Raw genomic sequence first — 23654 nt, forward strand, 5'->3', positions numbered from 1 at the left:
ATTATAATCATTTTATAATATAATATCATTGTTAATATATATATAAAATCATTAATAAATATAAAAACAAAATGTTAAATTATTCTAATATTTTATATAGATAATATTATAGTCTTATTCAGTATTTTTTATAGATTCAGAATATGTGTTTATTATCTTTATTTTTATAAGCATAGTTTTTTATAATATAATAATTAAATATGAATATAATGATATTTCTTTCAATCACATAATTATACTTTATTCTTATATTTATAAACATATATCCCATTATTATTATAAACTTTGCCATAAACATTTTCAATTCAATAATTTTAATTATTTATTCTTATATTAACTTCACAAAATCATTTTTTTTATTATTAAATTATATGATTTTTAATTCTTTTATTATATTTTTTATTTTTCATTTTATTTAGCATAAAATAAATTGCTTATTAATACAATAACAAATAATTATATTGGGAAAATAATAGTAATAATAATATATGTAATACTTAAATCGAATTAAACATATGAAATGTATTAAAATCATAAATAAGAATTTAATTTTAATAAAAATTTATACAATATACTATACTTGAATTTTTTTAAATAAACAAAAATAAAGCATAGAAAAATTTGTAAAAAACGTTATAAATTTTTTAAATAAGATTAAATGGAATTATTAAATAATATTAAATATAAACAATGTCTTATAATGAATTTTTTTTTATTTTTATTAAAATATAAATATTAAAATTTCTATTTAAATTAACAATTTTAAAAATTATTTATATAAAATTAATAAAAATAAATAATATTTATTATTTAAATATTTTATTTACTATTTTATAAAAATTTATTATTAATACTAATTTTTTTTTTTTTTTTTTCTTGTTTAAAAAATAAAATATAAGGGAAATGAAAAAAACATATATTAATTAATAATTAAAAATTTATCCTTCATAATATATCAAAACAAATAAACTAAATAAAAAAATATTAGGGGTAATAAATCCAATATCAACTAATAAAAATCAAAGTTTGGAAAAATTAAATATATAATTAATACCATAAATACAGAAATTAGAAATTAATAAATAAAAATAAGAGGTAAATTAAAAATGTTTTATAGAAAGACATTTAACAAATGCTTTTATATTTAATAGTGATACAAATAATGAATTAATATATGAATTATTTAAAATATTAGAAGAAATTTTTGAAAACTAGGAGTTTCCGTAAAATTTAAAAAAAAATTAAAAGAATTTGAAATTGAAAAAGAATAAATTAAAAAGTTTAAAATTTAAAAAAAGACAAATGAAAGAATATATTGAGAAAACAAATGAAGTTATAAAAATAAATTTATATATAAAAAAATATTCATGTTAATAAATATAAATATAAATTTAAATTATATTATTAATTTCATTTATATATAATAATTTAAAATTAGAAAAATTAAATAGAATAGAATGATATAATATTAAATGAATAATATACTTTAATTGATATTTGGAATATATATATATAAAAAAAAGAAATATAAATAAATACAAAAATGTTAAATTTGCAATATTTCAAAGAATTTTTAATATAAATAGGAATAAAAAATATATAATTAATAAAAAAAGTATCTTTTGAATTATAAAACAAAATTAATTAAAATATAATAAATATGCAAAAATTTATAGATAAATTTTAATAATATTAATAAGAAAACTAAAAAGTTTATTATATATTAAGTCATAATGCACTTTAATAAAGAAATTATACTTTAAATATTTATTAAGAATAATTTAAAGTATAAAATAAAAAAAAAATATTTGAATATTTTAAAAAAAAATATATATTTATAAATATAAATAAATATATATTTATATTTAAAATTTTTTATTATATTTTCTTAATATATATATGTTCTTGTACATCTTTCTATTTTTTTTTTCTATTTAATATTTTTTTAAATATATAAAAGGAAAAATATTAAAACTTAAAATAATAAGTTAATTTATAATAAGAATAAGAATAAATTTGTATGGATTATTTATTAGAATTAAAAGAAAAAAAGAAGATATTTATATTTTAGAAATAGAGGATTTTTTAGAAGAAAAAAAAAATTATTTTAATAAAAAATAATACATATAAAGAAATTTAATTACTATAAGAAAGTATTTAATTACTTGAAAATTAAATTTTAATATAATCTCTAAAAATAAATTATATTTATGAACTTATTTAATAAAAATTAAATGAAAAAATATCTTAAAGAGATTCTTTATTAATTTAATAGCGATTTTTTTATAAAATTCTTGAAAAAAACCTATATAAATATAATTCTTTGCAAGAATTTGAAATTCTTTTATAAAATATTTAATAAATTCATGAAGAAAAGCATCTTGTTTTAATTTTTTTTTATAATTTTTTTATTAAAGATAAGGAAGAATTTAAATAACACAAGTTTTGTATTTTAGATATAGGAGATTTTTTGTACAAATAAAATTATTTTGAAAACGAAGTTTAAATAATATTAAAATTTATAAAAAAATATAAGAAAAATATTAATTAAATCCCTAACAAAAATTGAAAATGTAAATATTGGAATAAGGAATAAAAATAAAATAAAAAAATATGAAATTGAAAAAGAAATATTTTAAAAAATCAAAGAAAAAATAACACATTGTTAAGAAAAAAAAACTTATATGATAAAAAACAAGCATAAATGAATTTATTGTTTGATTTTTAAATAAAAATTATTAAAAAAATATAAGATAAATTTGAAGAAAACAATAAAAAATTAAAAAATTTAATAAAATTTATCCTTTTAGAAAAATAAAAAGACTAAAATGAAATAAAAGAAGTTTAAAAAGAAGAAGATGAAAAATATAATAATATTTTAGAAAAAATTACTTTTTTTATTTTTAATAAGAAGGCGAAGAAATTCCGTTAGATTTAAAGATGAATTTGCATTAAAGAAAATAAGAAAAAATAAAGTTTTAGAAATCGTTAAAAATAAATAAACTTCCATTTCTTATAAGTTTTAAGATAATAATTACTATAATGATAAAAATGATGTTTTGAAAATTATTAATTTATTCGAATAATAAAATTAAGAAAATCAAATTCAATCGAATAATAGTATATCTAATATAAAATAATATTCATTTTAAAACGAAAAAAATAATCTTTTTAATCTGTAAATAAATAAAGTTTAATTAAAAGTCCATAAGAAATATATCCATAAGACAATATTGATGAAATATTTAATTATATTAATAAAAATTCTTAAATCATAAATTAATAAGATGAACAAAATATTTATAATGAAAATTTAACAAATAATTCCTTTTTAAAAAAAGATGACTAATTTTTTTCTCAAAATACAAATTCAATTGAATATTAATAAAAATAACATTAAATACAAGAAAAAGATATAAAATAAAATAATTTTAAATACGGACAATAAATTCATGAATAAAAACAAGGAAAATTTGATTAATATATAATTAATTTTCCATAAAATTTTTTTAAAGATTTCCCATTATATTATTGAAAAAAAATTAATTTAAATAAAAAATAAAAAATATACAAAATAAAAATATACAAAATAAAAAATACATATGTAATTTAAATAAGCATTAAACGTTTTATAAAAACCTTTAGAATTATGTTGTAATAGCCCAAAAACAGGATTTTTTAGAAACGGTTTTTGTCATACAAATTAATTTGATTAAGGAAGACATGTTATATGTGTAAAAGTAAATGATAAATTTCTTTAATTTTCCAAAATGAAAGGAAATGATTTAATTACACCAATCGCTGAACACAATTTTCCAGGTTTAAAAGATGGCGATTGTTGGTGTTTATGTGCTTTAAGATGTATTTTTATAATTATATTTTTTTATTTTTTATAATAAAATAAAAGGGTTGGAAGCTTTTGAGGCTGGAGTTGCCCCTTATGTAAATTTAAATGCCACACATTTAAAAGCCTTAGAATTTATTAAATTAGAAGATCTTTTAAAATATGATTTAAACAAAGTTGACAATTGGAAATAAACAATTTCATTTAAGGCTGATAAATGATTTTTTTTGTTTATTTTAATACCTTTTATTTTTTATAAATTATGTATAATATAATAATTTAAATTATGCTTTTTAATATATAGTTTTATTAAGTATAATTTTCATTTTTTATGTCATTTTTTTTTTTTTTCTATATTATCATAACCTAATATAAAGATATTTAAGAATTTTTTTTAATTTAATAAATATAAAAAATATATAAAATTAATTTTAATTTTGTGTATAAATAAATAAATATACTATTAACAAAAAATTAAAAAAATGGAAAAATAATAATATATTGAAGAAAACATAATAAATAAATTATATGATTATGAATACTTTATAAAATATGTTTAAAATTCAACAAATAATTGTAAAAAAAATAGAATTCTTTAAAAATTAAAATAAAAAAAGTCGGAGATGATTGGCTAGATGTTATTTCTTTTGAAGAAACAAAATTTGTATTAAAAAAAAAAAAAAAAAAAAAAAAAAAAATAATGAAAAATAAAAGTTAGTATAATCATTTTAAAAAGATGTCAAATAAGGCAATTTCGATTATTAAAGATTAAATGAACTTCTAACTAATTTAAGATTTTCATTACAATAAGATTATTAAACAGAATAATTTTAATTAGGCGATATATAACCATAACTATTTTAAACATAAAACAATATATAAATGGCAAATAATGAGACTTAAAATCTAGAAAATTAATAATAAAAAGAACATGAAAAAACGAATAATTAAGAAGAAATAAAAATTGAAAAAAATATATAAAGTTATTAATTTTCATGTTAAAAAATAAATACAAATACATTATTTGAAAAAGAAAATATTGAATGTTAAATTTTAAAGTATATTTTATTAAAAAGAAAATATTATTAAGTTTATTTTAATAAAAAAATCTTTTGTTAACAAAAAAGTTATGAAAAATTGGATGCTGGCCTATTTAAAAAATAATATATACTATATACAATATAAACAATAAATACAAACTGGATAGTAAAGAGAAAATTTAAAGATTTTTAATGGATTTCTGATATTTTATAAAGATTATTTCCTTAATTATGTGTAAATAAATAAAACAATTTTTTTTTTTTTAAAAAAAAAGAAATAAATATAATTAAAAAAGATACCTCCCATTCCAAAAAAAAATTCGAGAAAACTTTTATAACCATAATCTTAAAATAAAAGAATGGCTTTTTTGTAAATGTTTTTGAATAAACTTTTATGTATAGAAGAAATAAAATGTTGTTAATATTTAGAGTATTTTTTATAAGAAAAAAATGAAAAGGAATTCAATTAAATAAAAAAAAATCTGAAAAGATATAAAAGCCTACTAAATATTATTAAATATAAACTTTAAATGGATTTGTATTTATCTTATCTTATTTTTTTAAAAAAATAAAAAAGGGAGATTATCATATTAATTCATAAACTGATGAATTTATTAAAAATACTGAATAATATTTAAATAATTCAGAAAAAATATATAAAAAATTAAGAGAATCTTTCAAATAATTAATTGTTGATTTTGATTAAATATCAAGTACTCTTTTTAATATTGGAGATAATTTTACTTAATTACAATAATATACATCTAATTATAATTAATCTTAATATTATAATGTATTTTAATTTATTTTAGTTTAATTTCTAAATTAAAATAAAAATAATAATAATAAAAAAAGAATATGTATTTAGAATCAATATATTAAAATTTAATAAAATGATTATTACTTGGGGGTTTATTAATTTTCTTAAAAAATAATAATAATATATATATATATATATATATATATATATATATATATATATATATATATATATATATATATATATATATATTTAGTAATAATTTTAATGGATAAATATAATTAATATAAGATAACTTTTCAATATGGTTTAAATTTTATAATAAGGAAATTATATAAATGAAAAACGTAAATAATTTTCATTCTTAAAATATTAATATTATTTATTTTTAGTTAATAAATTAAAGAAATTAGTCATAAAAAGATTATTTTTATATATAATAAAAATTATTAAATAAAAAAGAAAAACTATTCTATTATAAAGATATTAATAAATGGTAAATTAATAATAATACAATTGATAAATAATAATTATAAAAATTACTTTAAGATAAAAATTTAGCCTTTAATTATATGCTTCCGAATGTTTTTTTTTTTAATAAAATATAATTATAATTAACAAAAAAAAAAACAAAAAACAAAAATAGGAAACAGAAGAAGAATAAAATTTAGAAAAAATATTTGGTTTTTATAATAATTATACAGAAAATGAAATAAAAAAAACTTTTTATGAAAAAATAAAAGATTATTCTAACCATTTTTGTAATTTCGGAAAAATATAATGTAATTATATTAGTGAAGTAATCATTTTTTTTAATTCTTTTTAAAATTAACTTTAATATTTATATCCTTTTTAACTTTATATTTAGATGCATTTAATTTGGGCGGATTTAATGAGTATAGATTTTGGATTATAATAATTAAAATTAACTAAAGATTAATTAACATTAAGTAACTAATTGTTAAAAAGCCAGAAACAAATTTGATGAAAAGTATACAATCTATAAAAGAAAGAATAAAATGTTTCCTAATGAATAAAATAAAAAGAATATTATATGCTATTATATATTTATTAATAACTTTTAAACAATCTATTATTTAATACATTTTTTTTCTTTTATAAAAAATTAATATTTATAAATTTAATACAATATGATTAATTTATTAAATTTTAAACAATTAAATATAAATATTATGATATTATAATTTATATAAGTATAATATTTTTTATTTTTATATGTGTTATTTATTATAAATATATATATTTTTTTTTCTATATTTTTTAACATTAAATAATAAATTAAAATAAAAAATTATATCTTATATATAAGACATATATTATTAAAATATATTTATTTAGAATTCCAATAGGTTTTTATATTAATTTGTTTTTAAATCATAATTAGGTGGATTTGTATTGATATTTGTCATTTATTTTATTTTTAATTCAATAAACTAATTAAATTAAAAGCCTAAATCAATATATAAATCGTATATGTTTTTGTTACTTATATATAAAAGTTTATAATCCATATTATTTTAGGTATTATTCAAATTTTGATAGATTTATGACAATTCTACGAATATATTAACTAAACTTTATTTCAAGATCATTTATATAGCAATATTATAATATTTAATTTATAAATAATCGTTTTCAAATAAAACAAATGAAATTTAATATAAAGAATACATTTATATAAAATTAAAACCTTTTAATAACTATCATTGGTATAATTTAAAAATATTAAATACAAATTTTATTTAAATATTTAACAAAATTTAGTATCAAAACTCTTTATATTTAAACGATATATTTATAATTTATTATAAAAAAAAGATATAAATTAAATAAGATTCAATAATCTATATGGAATGTATACAAGCGCCTAATTTTCATTTTCTAATATGAAAAATTCATTAATTAGGGATTAAAATAATTAATGGAATTCTATATAGAAGTATTATAAAAAATTTCCATATATAAGAAAAATAATATATACTAGCCATAAAAGTTTAAAAATCAATAGAAAAAAAAATAAGAGAATCCAGAAAAACTATCTATTCTTTAAACAAATATTTTTTTTCATATTTGAAAATAAACAAGAATAATGAGAAAAGATTATTTAAATTAAATATAGCAAGAATTTATAACTTATATTAATTATTTAAAGTGATGAATAATTAAATAATTTTTTACTAGAAATTATTAATAAGAATAGTAATTTAATAATTTTTTCTAATAATTATTCTAAATAATAAATTTTAAGGTGGTAGTACTATTTATTAAACGAAAAAAAAAAAAACAATTTATTTAAATAATGGTTATGAAAAAAACTATAAACCTTTATATAAAATAAATTAGTTTAATAAAATTAATATAATTTTTTTAAAAAATTATAAATTAAAAAAAAATATTTAAAGTCTATAAACTTTTTTAGTAAAATAACCAAAAATAATAATAATAGACAAAATATAAACTAATTAATTTATTCTATCTAAAAAATAAAGATCTATATAACAATAAATAGCATCTAAAATAATAAATAAAAGAATTATATTAAATATTAAAATAAAATAAATATGAATAAAAAATAATTATCTCCTTCCTAATCATAAAATTTAATTTAATATTTTAAACAAAAAAATATTTAATCTAGGGATTAAATAAATAATAAAATGTAATATTATTAATTTTATTATTTAGAATATATAAAATTTATAAAGTGTTTATAATTAATTATCAAATTTATTTATATTTATTTTTCATAAAAAGTTAAAACTTGGTAAATTTTTTAAAAATAAAAGAATTTCATAAATTTTTTAATTATTTAATAATTAAAATATAATTTAAATATTATATTAAGTTATTATAAATTTTTATTGAAAAAAAAAAAAAAAACATTGAAAATAATTATTATTAAAAATTAAATTACAAATAAAAATAAAGCATTTACCTTTAATAAACTCTTCCCCTATAAAAAATAGCTTATCATATTTAATAAATAATAGGAAACAAAAAAAAAATAGTATGACCAAATTGGGAAAACCTGATCATACATACTTAAATTATTTTAATAGATATTTAAAAAATGTTAGTTTATTACATTCTTAGTATATAAATACAATCCCAAAAAATTTAAAAACCCCGAAAATAATTAGAATAATAGACTGAATACTATTTTTGTAACCCAAAAGAAGATTTCTAATTAATATATCATATTATAAACAATAAATAATTTACGGATTCTATTGAATTATATTAATTTCTTGATGATAGATTTTCAGGAATAATCTCTTAATAAAAAACAGTAAATTTATGTCATGAAATTCTACAACATTTTTGATTAATTCCCCATTTTTTTTGGACTCCAGAAGATCAAAGACTTTCGTTAATAAAAACTTTTAATGTTTCTCTAAGTAAAAATAATAAAATAAATTTTAAAAGAAACAGAAATATGATAAACAAGAAGCACTTTTAGGGATTACCAACAAACAAATGACAATATTGAATATTGCACTTTTTTTAAAGAATATTTTCATTTGTTACCTTTTTTAAATACATAAGATCTTCTCTAAAAAAATTCATTAAAAGTATTATTTTTCATAAATATGTATAATATACTAAGTATGATAATAACAAAAATAAAAGGTGAGATATAAAAAAAACTTCTCGAAGATTTTAAAGCATATACATTTATAAAAATAATTTTATTTAATATTAGAAGATTTTAATTTAGATTATATATTATTGAGCATGGAGTTTCAAGAAAAAAATAATAGTTTTTGAAAAGTATATATTTTAATGACATTCTATTATTAATTTCGAATCTATTATTGAAAATTCATTAAAAAATCAACGAAAGTTTAGAAAATTTAAAAAGAGAAATAAAAATATTTTGGTAAAAATGCTTGTAAATTATTCAAGTTATTTTCCTGTGATTTCCCGAAAATTAAAAATTCAGTTTTCTATTATAGGCATTTTTTATTATTTAAATTATTGTAAAATTAACATATTAAAATATATAAAGATATAAAAAAAAATATAATATTTTCTTTATTTTAAAATATTATTAAAAATTCGTATTTTATAAATTATTTGATGAAAATAAAACTATATTAAAATATATAGATGTATTAAATATTTTATTTTTTTACAAAAAAAAAAAAACGCATACTTTTATATGTAAATTAAATAATTTGATATGATATACATAAAAAAAAAATCTTTTTTATTTTATATTTTTTTAGTAATAGTAATAATAATATTTTTTATTAAAAAATACTAATAAATAAATGGAAATTTCATTCCCCAAATATACAACAAAAATACAAGCTCTGATAGCTTCATCGACATTATTCCATTCTTAAAAATAAATATAATTTTTCAAAGATGAAAGTAACTAAAAATAACTAAAATTAAATAAAATAAAATAAAAAAGATTTAGAAATTCCGCTTGAGCATTTAAAATAATAAAACGGAGAAATTATCTATGGTCTATCAGCTATATATCAATATATGTTAAATATTACATTAAACTGCCCATTATTTTCCGATTTTTATTTTATATGTAACCAATTAGAAGTAAAAAAAATAAAAATAATAAATATTTTTAACTAAAAAAAAAAAAAAAAGAATAATAAAACCATAACTCATTAGTCTTTAACAAAATTAAATTCTCTACTTTCCCATAGACTATATATAAGCGGTTAAAATGCAGGAGAACTTGATATATTAGCTTATTGTAGAATAAAAAAACACTCTTCCGATTAAATATAAAACTATACAAATATCCAAAAATGGTATAAAGAATGTTCAAATAAATTTGATTAAGTACTATCTTCAGCCGAATCTTAAATAAAACAAAAGGAAGTTAAAAAATTCCTAAAAGTCTAAAAACAAGAAGACTAATAAAAAGAATAAAAATAGTCTTAATAACCCAAAGAATAAAAAGAAAAACCTCAAAAAGCCCACAAACCAGAAAAAAAGAAGAATAAAAAAAAGCTCCTATAGCTCCCAAAATAGATACAATAGATCCTATATATAAGGCGAAATTTAACTCTTTAAGATTTGATAGATTGAATAAAGGACAACCTGTTCTTCCAAAAGATGGAGAAAGGAACATTTTGATTACTTCTGCACTTCCTTATGTAAATAATGCTCCTCATTTGGGAACTATAATCGGCTGTGTTTTAAGTGGTGATGTTTTTGCCAGATACTGTAGATTAAGAGGTTACAATACTATCTATATCTGCGGAACTGATGAATATGGAACTGCTACTGAAATGAAAGCTTTATAAGAAGGATTAACTCCTCAGTAAATTTGTGATAAATATTTTAAAATTTAAAGAGACGTTTATTAATGGTTCGAATTAGATTTCGATATATTCGGTAGAACAACAACCGAAAAACACACTAAAATATCCTAAGATGTCTTCTTGAATCTTTATAATAATAAATATATACTTGAAGATACTATGAAATAATCTTATTGTGCTTCCTGTAAGAGTTTCCTTGCTGATAGATATGTAAATGGAACTTGTCCTTTATGTAAACATGATGATTGTCATGGTGATTAATGTGACAAATGTGGCAAATTAATAAATCCTACAGAACTTATTGATGCCAAATGTACTATTTGCAAAAAGCCTTCAAATATTGTAGAAACAAAACATTGTTTTTTAGATTTACCTTAATTAGAATAATAAATCGATAATTTTATTGATACGTAAAAATTAATTAATATATAATTAAAATATATATATAAAGGCGTTCAAAAGAAGGCGGATGGTCTGAAAATGCAATAAAAACATCAAAACAATGGATAAAAAATGGTTTAAAAAATCGTTGTATAACCAGAGATTTAAAATGGGGAACTCCTGTCCCTTTACCTGGTTGGGAAAATAAAGTAATGTATGTATGGTTTGATGCTCCTTTAGGATATCCCTCTATAACCGCAAATTTAGTTGACGAATGGGAAAAATGGTGGAAAAATCCTGAAAACGTAAAATTATATTAGTTTATAGGAAAAGATAATATTCCTTTCCATTGTGTAATGTTCCCTGGAACTCTTTTAGGCACAAAATAAAACTGGACTTTATTACATAATATGTCCTCCTGTGAGTTTTTAAATTATGAAGATGGTAAGTTCTCAAAAAGACTAGGAACAGGTGTATTCGGGGATGATGCGTAAAATAGTGGAATTTCAGTTGAAATTTGGAGGTATTATTTACTTATTAATAGACCAGAATAGAGTGATACAACATTTTAATGGAACGATTTTTAAGCAAAAAACAATAATGAATTATTACCGAATATTGGTAATTTAATATAAAGAACACTTAAATTTGCCTATTCGAAATTTGATAAAAAAGTTCCAAAAGCAAATTTAAATGATATAAATAATGAAGATAAAAAATGGCTTGATTAAATCTGGAAACTATTTAAAGAATATATTGATTGTTTTGAAAAAGTAGAGATTAAAAGTGCTTTAAAATTAGTTATGTAGATTTCTTCAGAATGTATATTTTTTTATATATGTATTAAATAAAAAATTATAAATAAAGGTAATTGCTATATGTAAAAAAATGAACCTTGGAATAAAATTAATTAAGAAAATGGAAGATATTTAACTATTGTATTTATTTTAACTAATGCTATTAGATTTTTATCAGCTCTTTTTGAGCCTTTTATGCCTACTTTAAGTGCCAAAATAAACTTCATGCTCGGATTTGAATAAAGAAATGAATTCGATGAGCGTATTCTTTAACATATTTTGAAAGAAGATGATCCTATTAAAGGTATTTTAAGTTTAGTTCCTGCTGAATAACATTTAAATGAACCTATTCCTGTTTTTAGAAAATGTATTTTTTTTATATTTTTATTTTTCATTTTCATTTTTCATTTTTTAGTGGAAGATTGTGAAATTGAAGAATTCAAAAAAAGATTTAGTGGCTAATAAATATAGAAAAAATGATAAATATATTTAAATAAATAACTTTTTAAATATAAATATTATATTTTTTTTAACAAAAAATAATAATAATATATATATATAAAAAAAAAAACTTTATTTAAAAATAAAATTTTATTTCTTTTTAAAAATAAAAATGATCTCAAAAAATACATAAGAATTATTTATAAATCTACTTCTATAAATTAATGATGAAACTTAAAAAATTAACAATTTTCGTTATTAATTAGCATAAAATCCGTATTGTATTCCTTAAACATTATTTAAAAGGCTTGATAGACTAGAATAAAATTACATTTCAATAGCCAATATATAAGAGTTCATGACAAATAATGGTTTATTTTATATATAAGATTAAATTAAATAATATATGTATCTTTATGATTAAAATAATGATCTTTTTTGGTCATACTAAGATTTTAAAGAAGCTATAATGCCTTCTGAGAATCCTTAATTAACACAAATAGTTGAAAACAGAAAAGTTATTGATATTTAAAAATACTAAATGTTACCTTCTGATGTCGAACTTGCCCTTTCAAGACTATTTGAAGTAGAAATATTAGCTTTATAGAGACTTAATTAACAAAAAAAAATTCTTTTAGAGAACTTTGAATTAAAAGATAACCCAGAAATACTATTTTATGTAATAGATACATTAAATTGTGGTTGTATAAATGTCGAAAATTTAAAAAAATATTTATAAAATAAAGGGATTATATATAATATAAATGAAAGAGATATAATAAATTATATAAATTTATATTAAAAAAAGCTTGTAAAAACCTAATAAATATAAAAGTAGGATTTTCTGTAATTTTTATATTTTTTTGAAAAAAACAATGAAAAAAAATAAAAAACACTATTTGAAAAAAATGCCTTTTTATTAGAAAAAAAAAATAAGGAAAATTTACTTACTTATACTTTCTAATTATAAAATCATTCAGAATAAACTAAAGCTATTTTTTTTAATTAAAGAACGTTAATTTCTATATAAAATCATTAAAAAAGGAATCTAAAATAAACTAAAAATTTAAATAAAAAATCAAATATAATAATTGAAGAATCTTAAAGAAAATTTTCTTAAATTATTTTACAAATTATAAATCTAGAAAAAGAACATGAATATATCAAAAAAAAATTACTAAATTTTCCTTAATTTAATACTCTAAAAGCATTTAGGTAAATATAAATAAAATTTTTATGATTTTTTTATTTTATTTTTTTTTAAAATAAAATAAAAGATTATTCGATATAGATGGAAAAGGTAAAATAAGTGTAAATGAAATTAAGATTTTTTTCGAAAAAATCGAATTATATCCTCAAAAACACGATTTGTATTTATTTATTAGAAGATTCGATAAAGATAATGACGGCTTTTTGACTTTTGGGGAATTTAATGATATTTTTTTCGGTTTAAATACTCCTTTAGTGGAAGATATAAGATATGATTTATAATTTTTATAATAAGATATATTCTGTTAATAGAGTAGACAAATTTTTATTTAATTTTTATGCACTATTATTGAAAATGAATGTGCTATAGAAGGACTGAAACAGATTTTTTTTAAAAAAAATAAATTAAAGGATATTTTTTATTTAATTGATTTTGAAAAAAAAGGTTTTTTAAATTAATTTGATATTTAAAATTTTATAGAAAAAGAAGGAATATAAATACCTGAAAATGATTTTCAGTATTTTTTTAGAAGATTTTTTTAAAGTAATTATACACAAAGAGTATCTTTAGCGTAATTTTTAAGAGAATTTACACCAAAATCTCCTAAATAATATTGAATTTTTATTATAAAATAATATATTTATAAAATTGTTCAATTTGCATTTTTTCTATTTACTAAATTAAAATCATCTTAATTCTCTTAAGTATCACTTTATAAATTTAATTATTATTTCCTTATTCTGTATTTTCGTAATGCCTTTTTTATTATCAAAACGGCTACTAAATATGACGAATCATATTATGTAATAATTTTTTATTTTAAATTCTTTTTTAGTTTATTTTTATAGTTTTGCATTATTTATTTTACATAATGTCCTTTATTCTCACTTTCTAATCTATAAATAATAATATATTATAACACAATAAAAAATATATAAAATTTAATACTTTTCATCTTCGTTTTGAATTTTATCCATAATAAACTTTTTAGTAATAGCTAAAAGTACATCATAAAAATAAAAATAAAACTTTATAGTATTTTATTTATATTAATGCATATAAAGAGAAATTCCTAAATTTCCAACAATTACTTTTTTCTAGTTTTCATTTAATTTAACATCTTTCCAACCCAAAGGTTATTCAACTTTATTTAATAATTCAAATATCTACTCAGCTTGTATAAAAAGGGTCGCTTTTTTATCTATTTTTTGCCATTAGTATATAAAATCGTCTATTTGTCCAGGTTTTAAATGGGAGTTTTCCTCGTACATTATTTTCTCAAAAACTTCTAAAACAACCGCAATGAAAAGATTAACAAGAATCATACTAAAAATCAAATAAAAAAACACAAAATAAATATATCCAACCTTGGATCCACAACCATTTAAACCTTTAATATTTATAAATAAAATAGATAAATAAAAATATAATGATTAAAATAAATAAATAGATATAATTTTATATATTAATATATATATTAATATATATATTAAAAATATTTTAATATATATAAATATTTATAAATATATATATATAATATATTTATATAATATATATTAACCATATTTTATATAATCATTATAATTATTTATCTCAAAACATACATTATTAGGCATTATGTCACGTATTACATCTGTTTATACTATATTCCAAGATTCTCCAGTCGAACATTTAAATAAAGTAAAAAAACTTGAAGAAAAATTCTAAAAATTTATATCTTTAGTAATTCCTTCATTTGAATATTTTATAAAAGGAAACAAATTCATTCCAAGTATAGAAAAAATAAATAAAATTAGAAACAATAAAGACCCGATATTTGCTAGAGCGGGTAATGCAATAATAAAAGTATTTAAAATTAATCTTAAAGATTTTGCCCTTTTTGCAAGTCTTAAAATTCTTATAATTCTAAAAGTTCTCAAAATGGAGGTAGCTGTCCCTAATTTATCAAATAAATTAGTTTATTCTAAAATAATACCTAAACTTTTTTTTAAATAAAAACATATATATAAAAAATAGAATACAATTAATGAATATATATATTAATATAAAGAAAAAAATACCTATAATAGTAATAAAAATAATACTAATATCAAAAGTATTCCATTTATCCTTAAAATAAAGTTTTTTATATAGAAACACTTTTAAAATACATTCAATAGTAAAGATACTTAAGAAAACATAATTAATAATTTTAAAGATATTCTATAAGTCATCACTTTACCTATTCCAATTAAGCATAAACACGAGAGTATTTAAAATAATACATAATAAAATAAAGGGTTCAAAAAGCCTATGATGTACAATCGATAAAATCATCTTTTTAACCCTCTATTTATCAAAAATTTCTATTCTGTCAATAATAGGTTTCGAATTTTAAATTCTAATTCGAATATCAATCCATTCTTATTAAGCCTTAGTCAAAATCGAATAACCTCCTAGTCTTTTCTTTTCCTAATTAAACGCTGAAACAATAATACCAACAAACAAATTACTAATAATAAAATTTCCAACCACTGTAAATAACATATAGTATAAAACCCATATTTGATTTGTCTTTCTTTTCGGATTTAAATCCACTCCTCTTGCACTAGTTCCACTCATCATCATGTCTACCCATCCTTCAGTGGTTGAAAGTACAAAAAGGGAAATAAAAGCTTCGCCAATATCATCAAAATTATATAAATTATTTATCCAATCACCTCCATAATCCATACACTCCCACTTATCTTCAACCCAATCTACCCCAAAACAATAAAAGAAAGTCCCTTTGAAAAAATTAATCCCAAAAATTCCAAAAAGTAAATAACAAACCATACTCAAAACTATTAAATTCAACATTTAAGGTATACTAAAAATTAAAGAATTTATAGCTATTTTTAGTCCTTCATTCTTTTAAATAATTCTTAAAGGTCTTACCACTCTAAAAAGCCTTATAACCTTCACTTTTTGTAAATTTCCTGTTTCTTCGAAAAAACCAGCCAAAGATAATACTACAATTATAAAATCCCAATAAATTATTTATATTTCTTATATAAGAATCTTTGCCATTTAAAAAAAAACCGAAAACTATTATCTTTATAAAACATTCCGTTAAAAATATACTCGTTATTATAATATCTATTATATTTAATAATAAGGCTTTTTGACTTGTGGGGTCTTATAAAGGTTCATCTATACATAAGATTATGGAGCTTATTATAATTATTATTATTGAACAGTATTCGAAATTTTTATTGAATAAAACTTGTGATAAGATTATGCGAAGTTTACTTTTTTCAGTAAATATGTTTAAGGACTTTCCTTATAAATGAATTTTTTGGATTTGATTTTAATCGAGATTTGATTTAAAACGACTTTATTTATTTTAATTCTTATTAAATATACTTGAATTACTTTTTTTAATTTATTTATATATATATATATATATATATATATATTTAGATTTACTTTAATGAATTAATAATATTTTTTTAATATTTTTTGGGAGATTCAACTTATTTTTGGAAATTTTCTTCTACTATTGTGAATTTTCTTCCTATTTTTAGGGAGTTTCTTATTCGAAGCTTTACATATTTTATAGAATTTATTTATTATGTATTGTTTTTAATAAACTATCTTTAATTTTTATTGGTTTTAAATTCATAATTGATTAACAATAGGAAATATTTTAAAGAGAAATAAACATTTTTAAATCATTATTTTTTTTCTTCGAATTTTTGAGAAAAAAACTTTCAAACGATTTACTCAAAGATTTCTATTTATTTTACAAACAAAAAACCTTATTATTATTATTATTCTAATTTTTAATTAATAATTACTAGTTATTATTTTATGAAAATTAATTAATAAGAATTGCCAAAAAAAGCTTAAGTAAGATAAAATTGCCTACAATAATAACTGTAATAAAAAATATAGAAGGTGACCAATCTCCAAAAGCCCTCAAATGATAATATAATATCTAATTCCAATTTTCATTAATTAATAAAATAAAAATACATACAAAAGCATTCTAGAAATTATCAAAATTTACATCAGGAGATTCACCATCTTCCAAATTCACTAAATCGTCTTTAAATCGAATTTTATACGCAAAAAATTCCATACCTAAAAGACTAGAAACTATAATAAAAAGTATCACTAAAACTAAAAAGTTATTTATTTATTGTAAAGTTTTCCCTATAGAAATTAATAAAAACCTTAAGTTTTCTAATCTTTTTATCAATTTTATTATTCTAAAAAGCCTTAAAGATCTAAAACCTGCTATTGTTACAAATAAACCGCCTATTTATATCTATCAAAACATATTTTTTTGTTGTTAATGAAAAAAAATAAAGTATTTAATTTATATAATAAACAAAAAAAAAAACCTTTTTATTCAAAGAACTTTATTAAAAAATTATTTCTATAACAGACAAAAACACTAAAATACAATCGAAAATATTAAAACTATCTTTAAAATATCCTTTTAATCCAAAAGCAATAATTTTAATACACATTTCATATGCAAATATATACGTAAATATAATATTAAATAATTCTAATCTATTTTCATATGCATTATCTATTGGATATTTATCTAAAGATAAAACGATTGTATTTGCAATAATTACAAGAGTCGTAAAAATTAAAAAAACACGAGATTCAGCTAAATTCCTTATTTTGTTTTGTAAAAACTATAAAGTATTTTTTGTTTTTATTTTTATTTTTTATTTTTTTTTTATTTCTTCTTTCCATATATTTAAATTTTCTTTATATTTATTTAATTCAATAACTTTTTATACAATTTCTTAAAATCTTCTATAAGCTTTTTATTTTTTCATATATTAACTACTTATTTTTACAAACCTGAAATATTAAATATCTTTTTAAACTTTTTAAATTTCTTGTTTTTTTTCATTTTCGTTGTTTTAAATTTCTTTATATATTTATAACTTTACAGAATTTTGATTTTCAGTAAAATTTGTTTTCATCATCATTTCTGAAAAGTATTTTCGATGCTTTTAATTGCTAGTATTATTTAAAAGTCCTTTTTGGGAATTTAGGAAGTTAAAATCATCATTAATATCATCTTTTAAAAAGTTTTTTATGTATATATTCTATTAAGAGTCAACTATATAGTTTTATTAATTAATATTTTTCTCATAAACTAATAATGAAATCTACTAATCAGTTTAATTTATTATATTTGTTTAAGATTCCGCTTTTTTAAATGAATAAGTCATATTATTAATATTATTTTTGGCTTATTTTATGTATTTACTTTTTAACTTTTTTATTTTTTGAATAAACAAAGTATTATTTTCTGTATAATTTTAAGTTTAAGATTTTATTAATATCTAACTTTTAGATTATTCGTCACATTTTTTATAATATTAAATAATTTTTATTTTATCTGTTTCTTTATTTATCTTATTTTCCTCTTTTACTTTTTCATTTTCTAGTATTTATAATTAATTTTATTAATCATTTAATTTATAAAAAGAACTATTTTTTCTATTCAAAAGTGTATTAATAAATAAATTTACAACCCTATAAAAAAATGTAAAGATATTTAAATATAAATTATAAAAATAAATTTTAAATAAATATTTACATGTATATATAAATTAATTAATATATATATATATAAAAAAAAAATATATAAATTTATAAAAATTATACTTTTCTTTTCTTAATTTTTTTCTTTCTTAAGCTAAATATTTTTCTTTAATTTTTTATTCTTCATTAACAAAACTATCGTTTATAACTGCCAGAATTAAATTTACCACAAAAAACGATCCTATTAATATTAACAAAATAAAATACGAATAAACAATCCATGGTTCTTATGCATATATTAAAATAAGTACTATTTTAGACCACCCTTCAGTTGTCAAGCTTTAAAAAATTGAAAATATTGCTATCAAAATATTATCAAAATTTGTGTAACCATAATTAAACTCATCTAAATAATTCTCTTTTATATTTTAAGGTAACCCAAAATCGCCCATACTTCCACAAAACCTTTCCTAAGGGCAATTATTTCTTGAAAAATTACATAATCTTCTAATACTATCATCTGCAGGCCAAAATCCATTATCCGGGGCTTATCCAATCCTACATCTATATTCGAAAACCCCACTAAAAAGTTATAAAGCTAGAATCCCAAACATTATAATCAAAAAGACTAAAAAAAGAACGACATTCCCCAATGCAGGAAGACTCTCGATTAAACTTGCGACTAAAATTTTCATTCCCTTTATAGAATTTATAGACCGTAAAGGTCTTAAAATTCTAATTGTTCGAATCGCACTTACATTAAAAGTCCCAGGAATAAAGCTCACAATTCCACTTAAAACTACAATAAAATCCAATATATTCCATACATCTCTTAAATATGCATTTGGTGATAATATAAATGACATTGATATTGTTTTTATTAAAAATTCTAGAGTAAATATGATTAAAAATATTAGTTCAGTGTAATATTAAAAACTTTAGCGCCATTCCGATTGCTTTTCATCGCCTAAACGATATCTATAGTCTGTAAACATTAAAGTAATTGTATTTAATAATATAGTTATTATTATAAAATTATCAAAATATCTATTTTATTTTATTTATGATAATATTTTGTTTATAAGTTAAATTACTTCCATTCGTTTAACCAAACACAAAAATAACGAAATTTGTTTTTATCAGAAAATATAAAAAAACTTGTTTAGGCAAGCTATTAAATAATTATTTTATTTTTTAAATAAATTATTACTTTTAATTATTTATGATGAACATAAAAATTCGGTTAGTTTTACAAATCTAATTATTCTTCATTCTTATTTATTTTATTTTGTATAGAATACATAATTGTGTTTATAATTATATAAAAAAAATTACATTATTATTTAGCATTTTTATTTTATTTTAAATTAAGAAGAAATAAATAACGATAACATTAATAAATATTATTTATTAAAAAATATTAAAATAGTTATATACAACTAAAAAAATATATATAATATATAATTAAAACTTAGTTAAAATTATTATTAATATAAAAATATAAATTATTATTTTATTGAATATAAAAATAAATATTTAAAAATAAAAATGAACAATTATTAAAATAATTATATAAAAAGAATAGTACGTAAATAAAAATAAAAATAAAAATAAAAATAAAAAAAAAAATAAAAGTAATAATAATAATAAATATATAAATATATATATATTATATATATATATATATATATTATATTATAATATTTTTTTAATAATTTTATTTTAAATTTCTTTTGTGTTTTTTTATTTTATCTTTATATTTACAAATATCATAATTTTTAAATTAAATAAATTTTAATTTTATTTAGATAAATTTCATTTCTATTTCTTTTATTATAATTTATTAATTATTCAATACATTTTTTTTATGAAATATCTAAATTTTTTTTTATATTTTTATAAAAGTATATTTTTTTTTATATATTTATTTACATATTTATATTTATTTATATATTTATAGTTTATTTTTTTATATTGATTTTTAATATAATAAAATTTTCTAAACAAATTTACAAAAAATAAAAAAAACTTGAGAAAAAGAAAAAGTCAAAATTTTAAATAATATAATTTTATTTTCTCTCCTTTTTTTTAATTTTATATTTAAAAATTTTTATAATCCAAAAAAATAAAACAATTATTAAAAAAAACATCATTCAAATTCTTTCATAAAACTTTATATATCATTTTCATTTATTTTATTTTTAACCAATGCACTATGTATATCATTTTTAATATCTTTATTCTAAATTTAAAAAATAATATATAATAAAAATATAAAAAAAAGCAAACCCTTTCTTTACAAAATTTCCAAAATGCTCTCATAATTTCTTTAAAAAAATATATGATTTCTTCATTATCATCTTCATCCTCCCCTAATTAAATTCTCAACAAATCAATTTTTAAGTCCTCCTAATTTTCAATATAAAACGAGCAATAAACAAAAGCCAAACAATAATGAATATGAGGGAAATCGCAAGCTGAATTAAACACAAGTTAAAAAAGCGCATTATAACTTTTTATTAAATTTTAAAAGGAAAATACACCTTAATTAATAACTAATTTAATAAACTCAATTCTTTATTTATTAATTTCCATTTTTTCCACATAACATTAATTTAATAAATTTAAAAGAATTTAATTTATATCTATTTTTACTAAATCTTTTATTTCTTATATTGCTTTTTCTTATTCATTTATTATTTTTGCATATATACTACTTATTTAATTTTAAAAGTCTTTATTTTTTTATTTTTTTCCATAAAGTTTTGAATATGCCTCATCTGTGCTCTTTATTTTATTTTCACCATAAAATTATTATTCTGTATATTAAAATTATTATTATTAATAAGAATCCGTTCTATATCTATCTTGTGTTTTTTATGAAAAGATAGTAGGCTTTTTTTCATATCTTTCAGTATATTTTTGAGGTTTTTATTAAGTTTATAAATATTATTCTACTTATTATGCCCTAAATAATAAATCTTCTTCATGCTCTCTTTTGATTTATTCGAGAGTTTTTGGCTTTTCTTTATCTTAAAGCCTTTCTTACCATTATTTTTCTTATCTTTCGAGAAGGTTTTATATTAAAGCTTTCATTCTATGCGATAAATTTCCTTTTTCCATAAGGCATTTTAAACTTATTAATTTTTTTGTTAAAAAAATGATTTTTTTTATTTTTTACATTTTCATCATTGATTCAAAAGGTACTTAAATAGCATCAACTTAGAATTAGTTCATTGTTTCTTCTGTTACGGTTTGTTTTTCTGTTATTTATTTTAATATTTAATCAACTACCATTGGTTAGGATTTTACATCTGCTTTTTTTGTTCTAATTTTGGGCCAGCTTTATTATATTAAATTATAGTTTTTTTTTATTTAAATTTGATTTTTTTTTATTACTATTTTCAAATAATTCTACTACTCCTTATAAGCAGTCATCTTTGCTTATATATTTATCGTCCAATTCATCCAGTTTTTCGATTCCATTATTTATTTTGAAATATCTATTTAACATTTCGAAATTTACTATACAAAGGACTTTATTATTAATAACACCTTAATTAAAGAGTTCTCCAATAAATTTAACAACTTTTTTTTTGTTTTTTTTTTTAGGTTTTTTTTTTTTTTTTAAATAAAATAAAATAAAATATATATAAAAAAAGCAAATTAATACAAAAAAAATACGTAAAATAATTCTTTTTTTTCTTTATTATTAAATTTCAGTTTTTTTTTCTTGAGTAATTTCTGATGTATCTTTTTCTTTTACAAAAAATTAAATTAAATTAAACAAAAAATATACTTATTTAATAAATTTAATCGATGTTTTCAAATTTATTTTAAATTTATTCTAATAGAAAATCTTTAAATCTTACTTATTATTTCTAATTATTTTCTTATTTACTAACTTTTAACTATTAATTTAAAAAAGAACATAATTATCCATACAAATTAGTATATTTCATTTCTGTACAAGCCTTTTCCATTAAACTAAGAATTAATTTGGTACAAGATTAATTAGATTCACATGCAATATTATAAAACTATATTTTTAAAGATTCAAAATTATCAAATGTTAATAAATTAACTAATTTTTTTATTTCCTTTTCTTTTTTTTTCTCATCATCTTCATTTTGAGTCATTTATTAAAGCCAATTATTTTTTGCTGATTCTTCCAGTTCTTTTTTTTTTTGAACTTCTTCAATATCAGTTTCTTATCTTTAAATAAAAGTTTATTATTGTTATTATTATTATTACTATTATTATTATTATGACATACCATCTTAGTTATACTTTTAACTAAATTAATTTTAATCAGCTCTTATTTT

At 17.1% G+C, this 23654-nt stretch overlaps 6 protein-coding genes across 6 annotated transcripts, besides 24 other annotated features; 4 read left to right on the top strand and 2 right to left on the bottom strand. All coding sequences in view use genetic code 6, as the record gives it.

The window, feature by feature from the left end:
• Positions 1 to 2: 2 nt before the first annotated feature.
• Positions 3 to 44: a microsatellite.
• A 330-nt stretch (positions 45 to 374) lies between these two features.
• Positions 375 to 417: a microsatellite.
• Positions 418 to 1388: 971 nt separating this feature from the next.
• Positions 1389 to 1433: a microsatellite.
• A 1771-nt stretch (positions 1434 to 3204) lies between these two features.
• Positions 3205 to 3234: a microsatellite.
• Positions 3235 to 3549: 315 nt separating this feature from the next.
• Positions 3550 to 3599: a microsatellite.
• Positions 3556 to 3599: a microsatellite.
• Positions 3600 to 3770: 171 nt separating this feature from the next.
• Positions 3771 to 4065, top strand: IMG5_114600 (hypothetical protein; the record flags this gene model as incomplete). Its single annotated transcript, XM_004034690.1, has 2 exons — positions 3771 to 3861; positions 3908 to 4065. 2 exons carry the CDS (start codon positions 3771 to 3773, stop codon positions 4063 to 4065), a joined length of 249 nt encoding a protein of 82 aa, XP_004034738.1.
• A 448-nt stretch (positions 4066 to 4513) lies between these two features.
• Positions 4514 to 4542: a microsatellite.
• Positions 4543 to 5777: 1235 nt separating this feature from the next.
• IMG5_114610 (PX domain protein) lies at positions 5778 to 6756 on the top strand (the record flags this gene model as incomplete). The annotated part of the gene is made up of 4 exons (XM_004034691.1): positions 5778 to 5794; positions 5901 to 6228; positions 6291 to 6443; positions 6513 to 6756. 4 exons carry the CDS (start codon positions 5778 to 5780, stop codon positions 6627 to 6629), a joined length of 615 nt encoding a protein of 204 aa, XP_004034739.1. The 3' UTR covers positions 6630 to 6756.
• Positions 5825 to 5896: a microsatellite.
• A 3280-nt stretch (positions 6757 to 10036) lies between the features above and the next one.
• Positions 10037 to 12700, top strand: IMG5_114620 (methionyl-tRNA synthetase, putative; the record flags this gene model as incomplete). Its single annotated transcript, XM_004034692.1, has 5 exons — positions 10037 to 10042; positions 10693 to 11372; positions 11414 to 11964; positions 12211 to 12507; positions 12556 to 12700. The coding sequence occupies 5 exons, from the start codon at positions 10037 to 10039 to the stop codon at positions 12618 to 12620; spliced, it is 1599 nt and encodes a 532-aa protein (XP_004034740.1). The 3' UTR covers positions 12621 to 12700.
• Positions 12521 to 12552: a microsatellite.
• Position 12701: 1 nt separating the features above from the next.
• Positions 12702 to 12737: a microsatellite.
• A 16-nt stretch (positions 12738 to 12753) lies between these two features.
• IMG5_114630 (hypothetical protein) lies at positions 12754 to 14408 on the top strand (the record flags this gene model as incomplete). The annotated part of the gene is made up of 2 exons (XM_004034693.1): positions 12754 to 13796; positions 13859 to 14408. The coding sequence occupies 2 exons, from the start codon at positions 12754 to 12756 to the stop codon at positions 14406 to 14408; spliced, it is 1593 nt and encodes a 530-aa protein (XP_004034741.1).
• On the bottom strand, positions 13861 to 15462 carry IMG5_114640 (voltage-gated ca2+ alpha subunit, putative; the record flags this gene model as incomplete). The annotated part of the gene is made up of 3 exons (XM_004034694.1): positions 13861 to 14687; positions 14740 to 15181; positions 15423 to 15462. 3 exons carry the CDS (start codon positions 15460 to 15462, stop codon positions 14444 to 14446), a joined length of 726 nt encoding a protein of 241 aa, XP_004034742.1. The 3' UTR covers positions 13861 to 14443.
• Positions 15242 to 15348: a microsatellite.
• Positions 15251 to 15348: a microsatellite.
• Positions 15251 to 15383: a microsatellite.
• Positions 15262 to 15365: a microsatellite.
• Positions 15463 to 16675: 1213 nt separating the features above from the next.
• IMG5_114650 (hypothetical protein) lies at positions 16676 to 20632 on the bottom strand (the record flags this gene model as incomplete). The annotated part of the gene is made up of 5 exons (XM_004034695.1): positions 16676 to 17305; positions 17570 to 18072; positions 18176 to 18798; positions 19453 to 20376; positions 20424 to 20632. 5 exons carry the CDS (start codon positions 20630 to 20632, stop codon positions 16676 to 16678), a joined length of 2889 nt encoding a protein of 962 aa, XP_004034743.1.
• Positions 17200 to 17228: a microsatellite.
• Positions 18473 to 18514: a microsatellite.
• Positions 18476 to 18514: a microsatellite.
• Positions 19407 to 19446: a microsatellite.
• A 287-nt stretch (positions 20633 to 20919) lies between the features above and the next one.
• Positions 20920 to 20990: a microsatellite.
• Positions 20980 to 21033: a microsatellite.
• Positions 20983 to 21016: a microsatellite.
• Positions 21034 to 21248: 215 nt separating the features above from the next.
• Positions 21249 to 21296: a microsatellite.
• A 1622-nt stretch (positions 21297 to 22918) lies between these two features.
• Positions 22919 to 22955: a microsatellite.
• A 603-nt stretch (positions 22956 to 23558) lies between these two features.
• Positions 23559 to 23598: a microsatellite.
• Positions 23599 to 23654: the final 56 nt, after the last annotated feature.

Source organism: Ichthyophthirius multifiliis (assembly GCF_000220395.1).
Source record: "Ichthyophthirius multifiliis unplaced genomic scaffold scaff_1120509250935, whole genome shotgun sequence".
Taxonomy (NCBI): Eukaryota; Ciliophora; class Oligohymenophorea; order Hymenostomatida; genus Ichthyophthirius; species Ichthyophthirius multifiliis.